This window comes from Phyllostomus discolor, chromosome 6, assembly GCF_004126475.2.
Source record: "Phyllostomus discolor isolate MPI-MPIP mPhyDis1 chromosome 6, mPhyDis1.pri.v3, whole genome shotgun sequence".
Taxonomy (NCBI): Eukaryota; Metazoa; Chordata; class Mammalia; order Chiroptera; family Phyllostomidae; genus Phyllostomus; species Phyllostomus discolor.
The window spans coordinates 18,422,003-18,439,908 of record NC_040908.2 but is presented as its reverse complement, the minus strand read 5'-3'; the positions used below and the strand labels follow the sequence as shown (position 1 = coordinate 18,439,908).

The 17,906-nt window shown below is 35.7% G+C and overlaps 1 protein-coding gene and 1 long non-coding RNA gene across 13 annotated transcripts in view; one reads left to right on the top strand and one right to left on the bottom strand.

The window, feature by feature from the left end:
- BIRC6 (baculoviral IAP repeat containing 6) overlaps positions 1-17,906 on the bottom strand; it is a 197,421-nt gene that overhangs the window by 59,041 nt on the left and 120,474 nt on the right. For 11 of the 12 annotated variants that reach the window (XR_004903615.1, XM_036027815.1, XM_036027817.1 and 8 more), the window contains exons 46-57: positions 15,847-16,409; positions 15,022-15,197; positions 13,981-14,077; positions 13,641-13,835; positions 12,704-12,904; positions 10,146-10,425; positions 8,819-9,075; positions 8,447-8,555; positions 6,728-6,949; positions 4,674-5,454; positions 2,966-3,109; positions 2,412-2,541 (exon numbers count right to left, since the gene is read on the bottom strand). Coding sequence is in view for 11 of the 12 variants with exons in the window: in XM_036027815.1 (XP_035883708.1) it covers positions 2,412-2,541; positions 2,966-3,109; positions 4,674-5,454; positions 6,728-6,949; positions 8,447-8,555; positions 8,819-9,075; positions 10,146-10,425; positions 12,704-12,904; positions 13,641-13,835; positions 13,981-14,077; positions 15,022-15,197; positions 15,847-16,409 (3,155 nt within the window). In the remaining variant the exon portion in view is untranslated. The remainder of the gene's footprint in view (positions 1-2,411; positions 2,542-2,965; positions 3,110-4,673; positions 5,455-6,727; positions 6,950-8,446; positions 8,556-8,818; positions 9,076-10,145; positions 10,426-12,703; positions 12,905-13,640; positions 13,836-13,980; positions 14,078-15,021; positions 15,198-15,846; positions 16,410-17,906) is intronic. The other variant, XM_036027820.1, reaches the window with a different exon arrangement.
- LOC118501049 lies at positions 26-16,969 on the top strand. The gene is made up of 3 exons (XR_004903616.1): positions 26-43; positions 8,337-8,341; positions 16,848-16,969. It is a non-coding gene; the product is annotated as an uncharacterized LOC118501049 (long non-coding RNA).

The window sequence follows — 17,906 nt, the reverse complement described above, 5'->3', positions numbered from 1 at the left end:
TTTTAGGTAACAGCCCTGGCTGGCATGGCTCAGTGGATTGAGTGTGGGCTGTGAACCAAAGCATCCCAGGTTCGATTCCCAGTCAGGGCACATGCCTGGGTTGCAGGCCACGGCCCCCAGCAACTGCACATTGATGTTTCTCTCTCTCTCTCTTTCTCCCTCCCTTCCCTCTCTAAAAATAAATAAATAAAATCTTTTTAAAAAATTAAAAAAAAATTTAAAAAGCAACTTTAAAAAAAAATTTAGGTAACAAATGGACCTTATGTATCAAGTAGTCTAAATAATAGAATATGATATTTTAGCAAAAAGCTTTCTTTTACATTAAGATAAACAAAGCATGTTAAATTTCCAATTACTTCACAATACAGTATCTAAGCTTTTCCATTATTGAGTTAACCATATGAAATATCAATAATTGAAAATCAGAACTCTTCCCCACTTCTTCCTCCCTTTATTTAATTTCCTTTTTTTCTTCATCTTAAAAAGGACAATTTCAGGGATCTGTAAAAAAAGAGTTTGTAAAATCTGGCCCTGGCCAGGTGCTCAGTTAGTGTCAAACTGACATATCAAGGTTCTGGGTTTGATCCCCAGTCAGGGCACATGCAAGACTGAACCAATGAGTGCATAAATAAGTGGAACAACGAACTGATGTTTCTCTCTCGCAAATCAATAATTGTTTTTAAAGTTTGTAAAACTTAATTATCAGAAAAGTAGTTGTAACAGATAAAGTGGACATTTTTAAATAGAAAAAATGTTATATATACATTTATATAGTATTCTACCATCTTATTGAGTAATTTGTGAAAAGATAATAAAAGAATTACAAATTTACGCACACACTTGCATTAGATACACTACTAAAACTGGAAAAAAATCTCTTCAACCTTCTTTTCTCATTGAGATCATATCCACTCCCATGGTTTAACTTACCATTTATATATGGTAACAACTCCCAATCTCTTAAACCCAATTTTTATTTACAGCTGATAAACAGACATCAACAGTTTTTTCTGAGACACTCTTAACTTCCTTCAGTTGTCAGTGTTCCTAAAAACTTAGGCATTCCCTCCAATGTGTAGAAACATATTTATATTTACATTAATATGTAAACAGTTAAATTTCCAGCTTGTTTTTAAATCTGACAACATACATAAGACCATAAGTATTTCAAAGGATAGAATATGTGTCTTTTTCACTATTATTGGGTTGGCCAAAAAGTTTGTTTGGCTTTTTCGGTAAGATGGCTATAGTAGTTGGTTGTCCTCAACTTCATTCCAAACAACTTTGTTAGACTATATTTTGACAGCTGTTATGTCAGCGGGCATTTAAAAAAACTTACCAAAATTGGTGAATTTTTGTGTATCCATTTTAATATCGAAAATGGAAAAAAATCTGCAACATTTTCGGCATATGTTTTATTATTTCATGGAAGGTAAAAACACAACTGAAACGCAAAAAAGGGTTTGTGCAGTGTATGGAGAAGGTGCTGTGACTGATTGAATGTGTCAAAAGTGGTTTCTTAAGTTTCATGCTGGAGATTCCTCTCTGGACAATGCATGTTCCACAGTCAGGTAGACCAGATGAAGTTGATAGTGCTCAATCAACCTTGAGCGTGGGAGATAGCCACTGATGTACTTAAAATATCCAAATCAATAAAGTTATTGGTGAAAATGAAAAAATGTCTTTTATTTTACAGAAAAAAATACAGACTTTTCAGCCAACCCAATACATCCTTAGTACAAACTACTGTACTTACAAATAGCAGATACTCAATAAAGTCATTCACTGATTAAGATTTCTGAGGGGCAATGAACTCAAACCATCCATAGATGATCTGCATTCTGCTATCAAAAACTATGTTTTTCTAAGTTAATGAAAATTATTTAAAGGGCACCATGTGAGAGCTTTTGAAATACATGCAAGAAATCATGGGAAAAAGTTTTGTCTGCTTTCTTAAGTATTATAAGCAATAAAGTCACCAACCAATTATACCTACTTATTTTCATCTTCTGAACACTCATTTATTCCCTAGATTTACTAAATGTTTATTACTGTCATCCAAGTTAATGTTGTGGAATTTATCTAATACAAAACACCCAAGTGGCTTATCGTGAGAAAATTCTATCAGCAGCTTCCCACAGCTTATCTACATATCCAACTACCCATTCTGTCATTGCTACAAACAACACACACCAGACAAAATAAAGGGGCTGAAATGTATTGCACATTTTGTTTTGTTCATCAGCTACTTACTCATGCCTCACAATGTGAAGGTATCTTGACCTTTTCTAGCCATTAAGTGTTGGTGAGTGAATGAATAAATACAGTGGAAGAATGGTGATAAAAGCAATAAAATTCCAAATACATTTAACACAAGGCTAAAGAAAACTTAACGTTTAAACCTGACTTGCCTGACACTCTGTCGAGAACTTCCGATAATGTTGTTGACACTGGCAAGTGAAGTGTACGGAACTTGTGGCCAGCTCCATACATTGGGTGCTGGATGACATGGCTAGTAGCATTGATTCTACCTTTGTACAGCTGAAAATTCAAAAGAGAACAAGATGTAACTTTTTGAAATATATATGATCACAAAAAAATTTCAAAATCATAAAGGAATAAAAAGTTCAACAATGCATACAAAGAGTTTGTTTTATGGGTTTATTTAAATATGGCACATTTATTTGTCATGTGATTTGTTGGTCAAGTTTTGCATTAGCACTTTTGTACCTAATATGTTACTTTGTTCTAAATCAAATTATAACATTCAAGGTAATGTATGAATCAGGCAGAAAGGGTTATCTGAAAGAGATTTTTAAGTCATATCATGAAGCATAAAACTTGTTCTAATTTCAGTTTCCCTTACTAGAAATTAGAACGTAGAAATAATTGCAAACTCTGGTATGAAATGATAAAGTATCTTTACAAACAGCTAATCATTATAATTTAACTATTAAATACTCACTGGACAGGGAGACTGAAGAAACATGGTCACTTTCTCATCCTCCAGCATCAACTGCAAAAATAACCTACGTACAAACCCCGAAATGTTCCCTGATGTAGGAAGGTTCCCTCTTTGAGGAGATGCCTGAAATAGTTCACAGAGAACCTGGCAAGGCAAGAGTTATAAAGTTAAGTGTGGTGTTAATTTGCACCTTTTTATTTTAAATGAAAAAAGAAAAACTAAGAGTGTAAATTTAAAAATATATTTGAATACATCAAATAAGCAATTAAAATACATTATTTCATCTTAAAATATATGAATATAGAAGTAGGTAAGAAGTTAAAAGTGCAACAAAAATTTCTGTGGATAAGAGATTACTACTGTAGGGATTTCACATAATAGCCAGCATAATCAATTTACTTTTAACTTTAATATCAACGTGGTTATAATACATTATCAGAAAAACACATTTACATTATAAAAAAAACACATTTAAGATCTAGAACCAAGCCTAAACGGGAAGCTGGCAGATGATAAATAGGCCAGAAACACCAAGTTTCATGCTATTCAAAGGCCCAAACCAAATTTTCAAATACCATATCCATGGCCTTAGGTTTAACAAGCATTTCCTTTCAATTAGGCACATTAAGCAGATCTACTTTCCCAATAATTAATTACTTTACACAGTAAAGTATCTTGCTCTTCTTAATAAAGTTAAATCATTCAGTATTTTTGAAAATTATGATAGCTATCCTTCTAGATGTTAATCAAGTTTCACCTGACTTAAAGGACACATGGACAAAAGCTAGGGGGAGGGTAGTAATGGGAGGGAAGTGGGGAGGGTTGGGAGGGGCGGCTGGATTGGGAGTAAAAGGGAGAAAACTGTACTTGAACAATGATTAAAATAAAATTTAAAAAATAAATAAATAAAAATAAAGTTTCACCTGAATAAGCACTAGCAAGTTAAAAAGGTGAAAAAAGAAGCTGATGCCTACCATGTCTCAGACAGACTTTTTGCTAGGTAGCTGATATACATTATAATATTTAACTCTCTTAAAAAATCTTTGAGCCAAGTATTACTAACCCCATTTTATGTCAAACAGCTTGTTAAAGCTAGAAATAAACATGATGGAGCAGAATCTAGCAAAAATCAGCTAGAATTGCTTTTGAATAATTCTAGCTTTCAAGATTTTTGGCCCCATATACTTCACAGAACAGAATCATCTTTCACATTTTTAATGTGATTTGTCAGGAGCCTCCCATGTAAAGTGTACTCTGTCTTCTTCCCTGAAGCAAACCAACACTTGTGGCAATCCGCTTACTACAAACTGCAATGCCTCGATGCAGAAGGGGCACTCGGTGACCACCTTCAAGTGGCCAACGCTGTTCCAGCAGCTCAAGTGTTGTTTTATGGTTCTGTTCTTTTCAATTGGTGGAGTATTTAAAAAGGATGAGTAGATGGCCTACACCTAGAATTCCCGTGACTTTGTCCATTATATCATCGAAAAGAATAACTGATTTATGTGACAACTGAGGGAGGGACAGAGGAGACATCAGCACTGTATTTTAATTATGTTCTAAATTCAGACCCTTAAAGATACCCAACCCCGAAATTTACCACCAACCGGGTCACCACATGCCCCTTTCTTAACTAATTTCACTGGCACTATTTGATAACATCTTAAAATAACAAGACAATGAAAACATAAGCCAGGCTTTCCCCTGTTACCTGTGCCATCAGCTTCTGATTATTAGGGTGGCATGAAATGCACTGCAGGAAGAACGCAACAGTTGCATTCTCAATTGCCGTCCTCTGTTGAGTAGTCAGTCCTGATGTGGTAGCAGAAGAGAGAGAAGCTGATCTTGCACTGGTCTGTTGTGCACCTAAATTATGTCCTCCAGATGTGGACCCAGAGTGACACAGTAAGAACAGAAGTGCTGTCCACAGTGGATTGACCTCAGGCCCACCAAGCCAGTCTTTCATAATGTGGCTATTGCCAACTTCCGTCAGAAACCTAAGAACAGGAGCCACCAGGTCTGCTGTGATAGGCATCTTATTGCATTGTTGTGGAACATGATGCCGCCTGAGTTTGTCCTGGGAAGCATCTATTGACGGAGCAATGCTTTCTGAGTAAGAAATGTGGCTAAAGCAGAAACTAGCCAGACTCCTCACAAGAAGAGAAGGCAAACCTGAGTCCAATAATTGTTTGATAGCTTCTGGAGACTGAGAAGAAGATGCAAGGGTAGCCAAATGTGATTCAGTTAGTGCAAGAGGTGCTTGTGCATTTTTAGAGTCATCGGTTAAGGATGAACTAAGATCTTGCTTTTTGCTATCATCTGTCATAGACAGTCTGTGGTGACACTGCATTGGAGGAGGCGTGATTCCCATCCAGCCCATCAGCAAAGAAAAGTAACTTGGGTGTACATGGCACATTGAGCAAAGTAGACTGTCAACAGCTTTCTTCAAAACCATATTGCAGGGAAGAGACATGGACCAATTAAAAAGTAACCTACAGGAATAAAAGATACCATATTAACAATGTGTGTATGGATGTAGATGTAGATATATATATATATTTTTAGAAAGACTACACTGTTCTAAATACTTCTATAAGATAAAAATCTATCTATTCTGATGAAAATTATAGCATTTATTTGACACAAATGCTATTATATCAGGAATACCACTTTGATTCATTATTTAAGTATTTAGATAAACTAGAAGTTCGATTACATGTATAAAATGAGTACAGAAAACCAAGAGACCTATATTAAAATGCTTCCACCATTCTGTGTGACCATAAAAATTCACGTAAAGAAACAATAAAAAATAGCCCTGGCTGGAATAGTTCAGTGGACTGAGTGCTGGCCTTCAAACCAAAACGTCACCAGTTTGATTCCCGGTCAAGGCACATGCCTGGGTTATGGGCCAGGTCCCCAGCTGGAGGCACGCAAGAGGCAACCTACTGATGTGTCCCTCACACATTGCTGTTTCTCTCCCTCCCTCCCTTCCCCTCTCTCTAGAAGTAAATAAATCTTTAAAAAAAAAAAAAACAATAAGAAATAACAAGGAATTGTTTAGTTTGAATTTGACATGATTGTTACCTTAAACCCGTTTGCAAATCAAAAACTATTACTGAGCTTTGCTAGTAAGTCACAGATTATACCAACTGGTGGGGCAAATATGACAATGACTGACTGGGAGACAAAAGGCCAAGCTTGTATGAGTCACGGAGCACTTCAGAAATAAGGATAACATTCTGCTACAGACTTAATCGGTTATCAGGCAGTATATTCAACAAAGCCTTAGCTAGTATGATGAAGAAATATGGGAAGTGAAAACTACTTATCAAACGAACAATTGTTAACAGGCGTCAAAAAAGTAGTAAAAACAACTAACTGTATAAACCAGCTGAAGTACTAAGTCTTTCAAAATTTCTAGCTGTACTCTTTATCCGTAGTTACAGATTAAAGATAAAAGAATCTGATGGGTAAATTACCAAATAGGGTAACCACTATGAGCTATAGTTTATAGCATATACATTAAACATTCCAATTCAAGGTTATAAAAATAGGCAATGACACTAGTATTACTTAAAACATGGAGATTAAATAGATTTTTATAACACCTTCATTTCAAAATTGCACCTGAATATATTTAACTACTGCTTTCAAAGTATTATTTTTATCCCAACAAGCATACGAAATGCTGTTTCAAGTGAAAACCAAAGCAATCTAGTCCTGGGGGTTGGGAGTATAAAGAATTCCACAAACCATACTTACTCAAAGAGCTCCCGGTCCAGCAGTGCTGGTAAATCATACTCTACAAGCAGCTCATAGCTATGCCACAGAATTGCAGCCACACAGTGCAGGTGAGAAGGAGACGGCATGAGAAGACCATACTCTATTGCTGAGGACTTAGGGAACGTGTTGCTCACCAGGCCACTCCTCTTCATAGCAGCCACTCGTGCAGAATCACTGACCCATTTTAACAAGGCCTGAATTCTTGAAAGAAGAAAATGAATTCAAATAACTAATTATGTCACAACTGACATTTAATATGGATAAGCATCACCATTAAATATGAGAAATTTATGAGAATAACATAGTAATTATTCTCGATAATTTTAATCTAAGAGAATAGGAATTACATAAGCAACAAGGATATAGTTCAAGTTTTCCAAAAGCCTTACCAATCTTAACCAATGAAAACATTTGAGGTAACAACTATAAGCATATTGTTACCTCATTTGTAACAATATATATATATATAAATCTAGAATTACAGGATATATAACTTAACAAACTCACCTTCTCTTTGAAATTTTCTTTCATCTTATGACAAATGACAATCTACAGCAATAATCTGGAGCTAATTCTTCACTGTGCAGTATCACATGCAATATAGCGTATCCCCTGGTCCCCATCTACTTACCCTCCTTTGCTCTGATGACAGAATGCTGCCCCAACAAATGTACTTTTTCAAGTGTCACCCTACCCTCAATCCCTTGGAGGTGGGGCCCACTAACTGAGAGCAAAAGAATTTTTTTTAAGATTTTATTTATTTTTTAGAGAGGGAAGAGAGGGAGATAGAGAGAGAGAGAGAGAGAAACATCAATGTGCTGTTGCTGGGGGCCATGGCCTGCAACCCAGGCATGTGCCTTGACTGGGAATCGAACCTGCAACACCTTGGTTCGCAGCCCACACTCAATCCGCTGAGCTACACCAGCCGGGGCCAGCAAAAGAATTGTAAAAGTAATAGTGCTCTGAAGTTTAAGAAACAGGTAAAGATTCACTGCTAAATTCTTAAAACACTATTTGTTTTTGTTTGCTTTTAAATTTCAATTTAATTTTTTTTTAAATCTTCACCTAAGGACATGCTCATTGATTCTAGAGAGGGAAGGGAGGGAGAGAGATAGGGAGAGAAACATCAATGTGAGAACACCAATGAGTTGTTCTATATATGCCCCACCCAGGGACCAAACCCCCAACCCAGGCATGTGCCCTGATCAGGAATCAAACCTATGACCTCTTAGTCTACAGAACGATACTCCAACCAACTGAACGACACTGGCCAGTGCTCATATTTCTATTTTAAACCACCAGATTCTTTGCTTCTGGATAAAAGAAATAGGGGTAGGAAGGTGCATGTAAAAATTTATGTTTCATGCTGACAAAACCTCTAGAAATTGTATAAAAAACAGTCTTAACCTTCATGAAATGATCCAAGGAGAAAGTATGACAAATACTTTCACTACAAGTGATTGCATGCATGTGTAACCTTAATATAAAAATGAGCACTGGCTGGTGTGGCTCAGTGGATTGAATACCTGCCTGCGAATCAAAAGGTCACCCTTTGGATTCCCAGTCAGGTAACATGAGTGGGTTGCAGGCCAGGTCCCCAGTAGGGGGCAACGCCACCCACTGAAGTTTCTCCCTCCCTTCCCCTCTTTCTAAAAATAAATTTAAAAAAATAAAAATAAAAATGAGATCATTATGTACCTGTCTTTTGTTCCAGGATCCTGAGTTGTCCCAAGCTGGTAAAGAATATCTATAGTAGAGTCAGAAGAGAGCCCATTCAGTCTTCCGAAAAGTAAAGGGCTATTCAAATCTTGCAATAAATAACCAAAAATAAATAAATAAAAGCTTGTTAAATAAGCAAATGGGATGAGAAGATTAGCACAATTTAATTTTAAATTTTTCATTAAAAATAACTCTCCTATAAATTCCAACAACAACAAAAAACAAACTCCAAAAATGATGAAGCCATGAATGGAAGTTAATTTCAAAAACAGACTTTATCACAAAGCACATAGTTCAACCGGCATTGCTCTGCAAACACGTAAAAATTAAAATATCAAAGTTAACGGTCACCTGTAGGATCACTGCCGGATGCTGCACAATTTCTCAGCAGAATGTCTATGAGCTTCAGGCCAATTCGAGTGGACTGCAGGCCTATCTTTACAAGCACGACCTCGATGTTGGGCGAATGCATTCCACAGTACGGGGACATCAATAAGGCAGCACAAGTTTGTAGCAGATTAGCAGTAGGTGCAGCTGCACTTGCCATCATTCCCTCCAGATCACTTATGTGAGTAAGGCAATGATGCAATAACCGTAACCATCCAATACTGAAATACACAACACAAAGGAGCTCAAATGATAAATTTACAGAGCTCAAGTTTATTCAGAAGTAAAACAAAACTCAAAAAGATCAGCACACATGTTGTGTTTCATAAACAGCACAAATCTAGAATACTGCAATTGTCAATAAAGAATTAAATAAACAAAAAGTTCCTCCTATGACACAATACATAAAAATACATGCTAATACGCCCTGGCTAGCGTAGCTCAGTGGATTGAGCGTGGGCTGCGAACCAAAGCATTGCAGGTTCGATCCCCAGTCAGGGTACATGCCTGGGTTGCAGGCCATGACCCCCAGCAACTGCACACTGATGTTTCTCTCTCTCTCTCTCTCTCTCTCTCTCTCTCTCTCTCCCCCTCCCTTCCCTCTCTAAAAATAAATAAATAAAATCTTTAAAAAAATACATGCTAATAGCATTTTGGAACTATGTGCTTGCTTTTTAATTAGTCAGGAAATGGTTTTACATATGCACACATATTCATATGTATAAATACAAACTGTATAGGATCATAGACTTGCAAAAATGTAAAGTCTTAGTAGCTTGGGAATAAAAAAAGTCCTAAATATTTATTATTAGGCTAAGCTTTCAATAAAATCAGACTATAAAATTATCAGCAAGAAAAATCTACCATAAAAATGTAAATTAAATAATATATTCAAGTCCTTGTGTGTATGGTTAGTTTACATGGTTCAAATATAACCCTTCTGTTGACTGACATTCAAAAATTACCATATAAGACTAGCTCCCTGGTCTATATGTTTCAGATATACTCCTGGTGACAGGCATTTGGATATTCTTATATTACACTGCAATCAAAGAAATGGTACCCACATCCACATATACCACACTACAGATTATCTCAAGGATTAAACACACATAAATATCAATTTTAACCAAACTCAGGGTTCTGCTTTTAGAGAATTCTCTCTATTATACTTAATCAAAGCATGCTATTATATAGATACCTACAGAACAAAGAACTTCCTAAAGCCTAAAATAGAAACCACAGAATAATTTCACAGGAAGCTTTCTTTAAGAATGAGAAATAAACATACCTTGTTTTAGATACCTGATCTTCAGACGGAAGAAAGGGATTATTAACTGTTGCTGAAGAAGTGGTACCAAAAGCAGTGAGGCCCAGTAACTTAATCTGTGAAAGGCCTAATGTGCTGGCATCTCGTGGACGATGGAGTCTAAGGCAGACAGCAGAGGCTACTTCAGCTTTTACAAGCTGAATTTTGATGTAGGTGAGACCACTTGTGACAACCGGCGTGGACAGAGGCAGCATATTTACCCCGTCGGCACTTACTTCAACAGACACTGAGGATGGACAGGCTGTAGGAAGAGAAACATTTAAAAAATCAAACCATTACTAAAGAAAACATAAGTCAGCCTTCACATGTTAGTGGAAATCTCAGTAAAAGAGCAGCTTATAGTTATACTTATTATGAACTTGTGTCAAAAGAAAATTTATACCCAAATCATACTTCGTCACTGACTCTCACCATAATTGATTTTGGAACCATTTTCCAACATACAATATGAAATCCACAATGTAGTAAAAGTTGTATTTTAAAAATTTTACCATTCACTTAAAAAAGGAACTAAAGATACGCAACCCACATGTACTTGACTCTGCAAGAAAGTCAGTCAGTCAAACAGACAATTACTCTGTTACTTCTATTTTTCCGAGAATTATCACCAACAATAGGGGACATCAGACTAATATGTTCACTGTTATTGAGCGCAGGCTGGGAACCAAAGTGTCCCAGGATCGATTCCCAGCCAGGGTACATTCCTGGGTTACAGGCCAGAACCCCCAGCAACCGCACATTGATGTTTCTCTACTACTTTTCTACCAACTTATTTCACCACTACCATATGGCACTGATTTTAAACAGAGCTGAGTTTAGAAATTCTTGCACCTCTTGTCTTTTGGTTCCCTTTCAAAATTTAGCCAAACAATCCTGAGACGATTTTTTGTCTATTTGTTTGTTTGCTTTAAAAATCTCCTTCTAAAATTGAAGGAATCCAATGAAGTAACAACTAGCAGCTGTTATGGGAAAAGAACTTTTTTCCAACATGGAAGTCCATATAGTAAATTTATCTACAACTACAACAAACTTTGACCTTTGGTTTTAATCACAACTGTAAAATTAGGAAGTAACTTTCGCTGTATGCCAGTTACACACCAGGTTTACATACAGAACTAGACAAGTCCCATCAATCTTTACGTTTAATCTCTGTAACCTTCTGAGGTGAGTACTGCCCACGTCTCACCCAAGCTGACAGAGACAGAGACGAAGTAACCCAAACCCCGACACGAACAAACGGCACGTTTTACAGTCCAGTCCGTGTGCACTTCTACACCCTATGTCATCTCTACTGGAACACAATGTATCTTCAATTTCTGCTCCAACCCAGTACCAAAATGAAAATGTTTTATTTACCACATATAGTAGGGAATACCTAATTTACTGATTTTATGTAATGAACTGAGCTCTCCTTTGTAACATCCTTTCTACCTCAATTCCCATGTGCAAATTCAATCTATACTTCAAAGCCACCATTTACACGAACTGCTCTTTCTCCTTCCAAATAAAAGCAATTTCTTCCTCATCTTAGATCAACCCCTAAGCCATATACTGACTTATGTTTTACCATGTAACACAGTTATATTTTGACCTGCTAAAACCCTGTGGATTAGTATGTTTTCCTTCCTCTTTATTCATTACATGTTTCTATCTAAAAAGTGTGGATTCCACAACTATATTAGGGTATAATAATAGTCTCATCTTGCAAATATGTGGAAAATTTATTCTCTAAAACATGCCAGGGATCTACAAAAACTCCCATAGCTCTTCATACAATTATCAAGTAGTGTCAGTCAATGAACATAAATGTGATAATTTCAATTCTATGCAAGTTGTTATATTTATACTGAAAAAATCTGGTAACCATCACATATACAAACTAGTACTTCATACTCTTTTAGGAATACTTGAAAGATTCCCATTCCTCTTAGTGTATTACTTGTTCTCTAAAAATTCTTTGACTTATTTACCCTGTAGTTTTAACAAAATATTCAATGAAAAAGCACCAAATGAATAATATTCAAACAATTAAAAAATTCACACCAAAATGTTCAAAATATTACACTCATATTATTACCCTCAAAACACTACAATTTAAAAGTTCTTTACAGGTTTAGTTATTTTACAAAGGGGTGTGGACACACATAAATCTCTGTTAACTTCACAAGACAACACTAGTACTAAGGGTCACGCTAGAAAAACTGAGACTGCTATCTGCAGATGTGTACACTAACTCATTTGACTTAATAAATTTGGGGGATGAGGAATGAAAAAACAGTATTAACTAGAATATATTTGTACTCCATCAAACATTAAATTTGAAGAGAATAAACATGTCAGTTCATTTCATGGGAATGATTTGGTGGAAATGTTGAATAGTATACTAATAACTTCAAAATTAAGAAATCTGGAAATCATGTCTAAGTGTTTCACCATTTGCTAAACATATTTCTCATTTTTAAAAGTTCCTTTATAGTAATTTACTTCCATGATGCTTCTTTACAAAAACTACTACTGACTTGCGAGAGAGGCCAGGTGAGGCTGGATGTGTATCTCTTTGAGAAGCACTGCTGCAGGGAGGTGAATGGTGAGGTCGCACCAAGCCTCCTCCGGGAGGAAGATGTAGGACCACGCAGCGGAGCGAGCTCTTCTATGCGGGGGCGTGGCCTGCAAAAGCACCTCGGCTGGCTGGGCAGTAGGACTGCTGGATGTGATCGTACCTAGAACAGACATTTTAAATAGAAACTCACAAAGGAAATCCAATAAAGCATCAACAACTATTCAAATTATAATAATTACACTAGAAAAAATTTAAATGTGAACATTCAATACAACGAATGTACTTACTAACTTAGCATGATTTGTCACAATATTCATGTAACATCACGACGGCCAGTCAACTGACAGATGACAAGTTCGTTTTTAATTGTTGCCTAGTTTATTTATACTCACGTCAATGGAAACTAAAGCAATAACAAATCTAGCACAACAATCCTCAAGTAATTTAAGTGGGAAAAAAAAGTCCAATATAGTCTTCAACTTGAAAATAATCTCTTTCATTCTATGCTGGCAATGCTCATGAATCATAAGAAGAATATAAAAGAAACTTTATAGACCAGAAAAAGGAGTAAACAGCTTCTTAAAAAGAAAACACCACTCAAAGTAAGAAGGAACAGGATCTTTAACATTTACAGTGAAAACTGACATATCTGCTATTTAGTTTCCTAAATTGTGTCTTTATTTAAACCCAAAATGAAACCAACTATTACTGTTAAAGTACTACAAATTTCCTTCTCACCAGTAGATGTTTTAAAAAACCACTATCTTTAAAATCAAGTGTTTTAAATTAAAAGAGTAATATTGTAACATGATCTTCTTCAGTAACTATTTTTGTTTCATTCCAGTTGATAAACTACTTAAAGTCATACCAGTAAGATTTAATAATTCTTTCCTTACCCAGAGGTGCAAAGTTATGAATTCCTTCTGCATTGTCAGGCTCAGAAGCAAGTATTCTTGTTTTCAAAGTGCTGTCAACAGCTTTACTTGGACCAGAGTCAAGAAATTTCATAATAGTTGACACCATACTTCTTGCAGTGTTTACAATAGCTCTTGTACTAGTAACCATGTTGTTGCAAATAAGCTGAACACCACCTAAAATTACAAAGAAATACTAAATGAAAATTATCTTTAGATGGTTTGACATCTAGTCAACTTTCATAGAAGACTATACCAAAATGAGAATATAACATACTATCAAATGATGACACGTAAAGACAATTTTGGAATTTTATCTCACCCATATCATGGAATGCTTTCAAGGCATCACTAGTGTCCAATACTCTCAAAATGAACCACAATAATGGTTCAGATAACTGGCATGTAGCAAGAGACCCCTAAAACAAAGACAACAACCAAAAAAAAAAAACCACACATGTATATTGTAATTTTAAAACAGTGGTTATTATTACAGTGAATTAGGACAACTAAACTTCTTACTGAACATAACATTTTTTCTAGTTTACTGTAAAATGACAGCCTTAATCAGTCACTAAATATAAAATCTGTGCTAAAACACCTAACAACTCTTACCTGAATCAAAAAGGAAGTAAACTAGAATTCGGAGCATACTTTTAAACGTCTGTCTTTATCTACTATTATGACTTTTACCTTAAGTGAATGTGCATTCATTTTCCACCCCCACTGGACACTAACTTCATTTAAAAATTAATCCTCCCCAAATAAGCCTGTATCTTCCAACAAAGAACTATATATGCAATAAATATTTAGAAAATGATAATTATATACTGACATAAAAAATTCCTTTAAAATTGTGTTTTAAAATCTGCATTTGAAAGACTAAAAGTTAAAATCACACTGGTTCCTAAAATTTCATTTTATAAAAAGGAAATATAAAAAGCAGTAATATTCTAACATTTTTTTCTTTTGAAATTACCCTGTTTTAACTGAAAGGAAACTAAGCAATATAAGCTTGAAAAAACACTCATTATATTTTGATATGTAATATCCATAGACAACATTTCAATATTCAACTATGACATTTTCAGAGGAAAGGGAAAAACTTCTTGGGACAATGAGAACAATCTAAGACTATGTTAAGTGTTTTATTTTTGTATCTCTCTGGTCATCTCTGACAATTATCACTTCAAAGAAACTTTACTCTCCAACCTCTAGTAATTTATAGTTTTCACCTGCTCATGTTGTCCATTTTCCCATATGTAACATGAATACTCTATTCATCTCGGTCCTATCAATAATTCTCTCCTTCCACGGCTAGAAATGACTTAAAGTACTACAACTGCTGCTGGATTGCACTTACCTGCCGGCCCATATATCCACAGGCCATGTAGGTTAAAATTGGCTGCAGCATCATGTGGACTGTAGAAGCTTTTTTACTAAGAGTTGTCAGTATGGTAAATAATCCATCCCCAACCGATATGGCATCTAACCCACCATGAAAGTTTTCATGTTTGGTGAGATGTAATCCACTTGCCCCTAGTTTAAATAAAAAGATTATATATTTTTTAAAAAAGCAAATCCTTAAAAACAACAAAAAAAGATATGATTGTTTCCCTTACACAAAGAAATACCAAGAAGCAAAAATATTTCAGGAATGGATTTTGTCACAATTTACAAAAGCTCAATTATTTCAGAAAATTAACACAATATATTAGCTTTCAAGGAGGTAGAAAACTTAAGCAACAATATATAAACTTTACATTGATGTAGTCGTATGTGTCATAAAAACTGTTACACTTTGAATGAAATTTTCTATTTCACTTTTTAAGAAAACATAAATAAATCTTGTTGGTTCCCTAATACAAAATTTAATGTGAAATTCTTCATCTTTATAATGTTATGAATTTTATTTATAAATTATAGTACCTGCTGTATGATATCTTTAATTTCATTGATGTTATTTTGTTAGTATTTTCCAGTTTTTAAAAAAAGTTTCTTTCATTTTTCAATATTTCAATTGATTTAAGCCACTATAAAAGTTTCCCTAATAAAAATTAGTCATGCTAAGAAGATTACAATAAAGTAACTCTACAGTATAAAGTAAAAAAGAAAAGGAATTTATATATCGCTAAAGAAGAGATATGGCACCAGAAACAAGTATAAGATTAACATTCTCTGTACGTACCAATTATCATCGCCATGGCACTACTATTACAGAGGCCCAGAGCAGACAAAATCTGGCTCATGATCTGCTGGTTGGCTAACACTAAGTCAGCGACATACGCAGGTGATCCTTGAATGCTACTACTGCTTCCGTTACCATCTTTGCCTCCTGAGACTTTTTCTTCATCTGAAACACTGTCTGTCGTATTGGTGGTCACAGACACTCTTGCACTGTATTCCCTATTGCCCGAAAGAGGAAGCTGCACTAAAATGTTAACCAGTTTTAACAGATCAAACATGAGTTGATCTCTTGTCATTTCTCCGCAAACTGCTTTTGCATCACCTGGACGAATGAGGTTGGCAAAGAGTCCCCCAAAGCATGCTCGCGCACCCACTGAGCTGTCTGATCCACTTCGAGACACTACTTTGTCAGAGCAAGTGATGTAGTGGTGCACTAAAAAGGTGACAGACTCTATCACAGCGGAAATAGTACTAACTGAAACGACTTCAAAATTCTGCTCCAGAGTGAATTCTAAGAGTTTTACTTGGGCATCAAGAGGTCCTTGACCTGTCTGGAAGGCACCCCTGCAGAAAAAAAAGAGATATAATTAAAAATTAATCCATTTAAAAAACTTGGGGAAAAGTACACAAAATAATAAATCTACATAGTAATTCAACTCTTGGTATTCACTATTTCATTTTGTAGCAATTGGTTTCCATGCCTTCCTGAGTCCTTGTTTTTGCCTCTATCTTATACAAAATCAAAAGTAACTTCCCTTCCAAATAGAAAATTAAAGCACAAGTATATCAGAGAGATGACTCTGAAGCTACAGACTAAATATTTAAATATCACAAGGTACCCCTTATCACGAAATGAGCTGTTATGTGTCCCTAGCCAGGTAACTCTGTTGATTAGGATATTGTTCCAATATGCCAAGGTTGTAGGTTCAATCCCTGGTCAGGGCACATAAAAATCAACCAATAAGCCCTGGCTGATGTAAGACCTCAGTGGACTGACCTCAGGCTTCAAACCAAAGAGTAGCTAGTTCAATTCCCAGTCAGGGCACATGCCTGGGCTGCAAGTCAGGTCCCCAGTGGGGGCCACGTGAGAGGCAACCACACACTGATGTTTCTCTCCCTCCTTCCCCCTCTTTCTAAAAATAAATAAATAAAATCTTAAAAAAAAAAAAAAAAAGAATCAACCAATGAATGAATGCATAAATAAATGGAACAAACTAATTTTTTTCTCTCCAATCAATGTGTATGTTTTTAATGAGCTGTTATGTTACATCCTCAAATGTTATTTTAAACATTCCCTACTGATTTTAATTTCAATAATTAAAATCCAATCAAATAATTCTTAAGCATCAAAATTAAATGCTCTTAACTTCTGCTTATGCCTAAAATCATCACCTCCCACCTAACAAGAAAAAGGTAAATTAACTATAAAGTCATAATTTTTCTCAAACACATCAGATTGCCAAGGTACCAAAAAAGCCTGATAGCCATGATAAGACAGATGCCTCAAAGTAGACAGAACATGAGCACTGGCTTTCCTGTGGCAGAATTTAATGAAAACAGACACTAGCAATATATACATGGGTAAGAAGGATTTTGCTAAATAGTTAACAAATTGCTAAACGTCAGGAATGCAAGGGAGATACCGTAGAACCCATGCAGTTCACGTCTATCCAAAGGCACCCTCTCTCACCACCCCCCCACACCTCTTGCCCTATGCATCAACTCCATTTGGCAGACTCTGAATTATATACTTTGTATTATAGCAGTAAACCTAGGTGTTTTTTTTCTGAGTTCTATGAGTTGCCATAGAGAATTATCGAATGTGAGGAGTTGAGAGATCCCCTGAATTTGTAGCCAGATTCAGTGTGGGTAACCTGGGGACCCAGGACTTGAAACTGCCCTCTGACGTGAGAGGAGTCTTATAGAACTAAGCAGTTAAACCTCTGAATCTGATGCTTACTGTGGGTAGTATGAGTGAAGGATTGAATGGTAGAACACCTACGGATGTCAGATAGGAGAAATATACCGTGTGTTTGGTCGCGGGGGTAGGGGGGCTCAAAA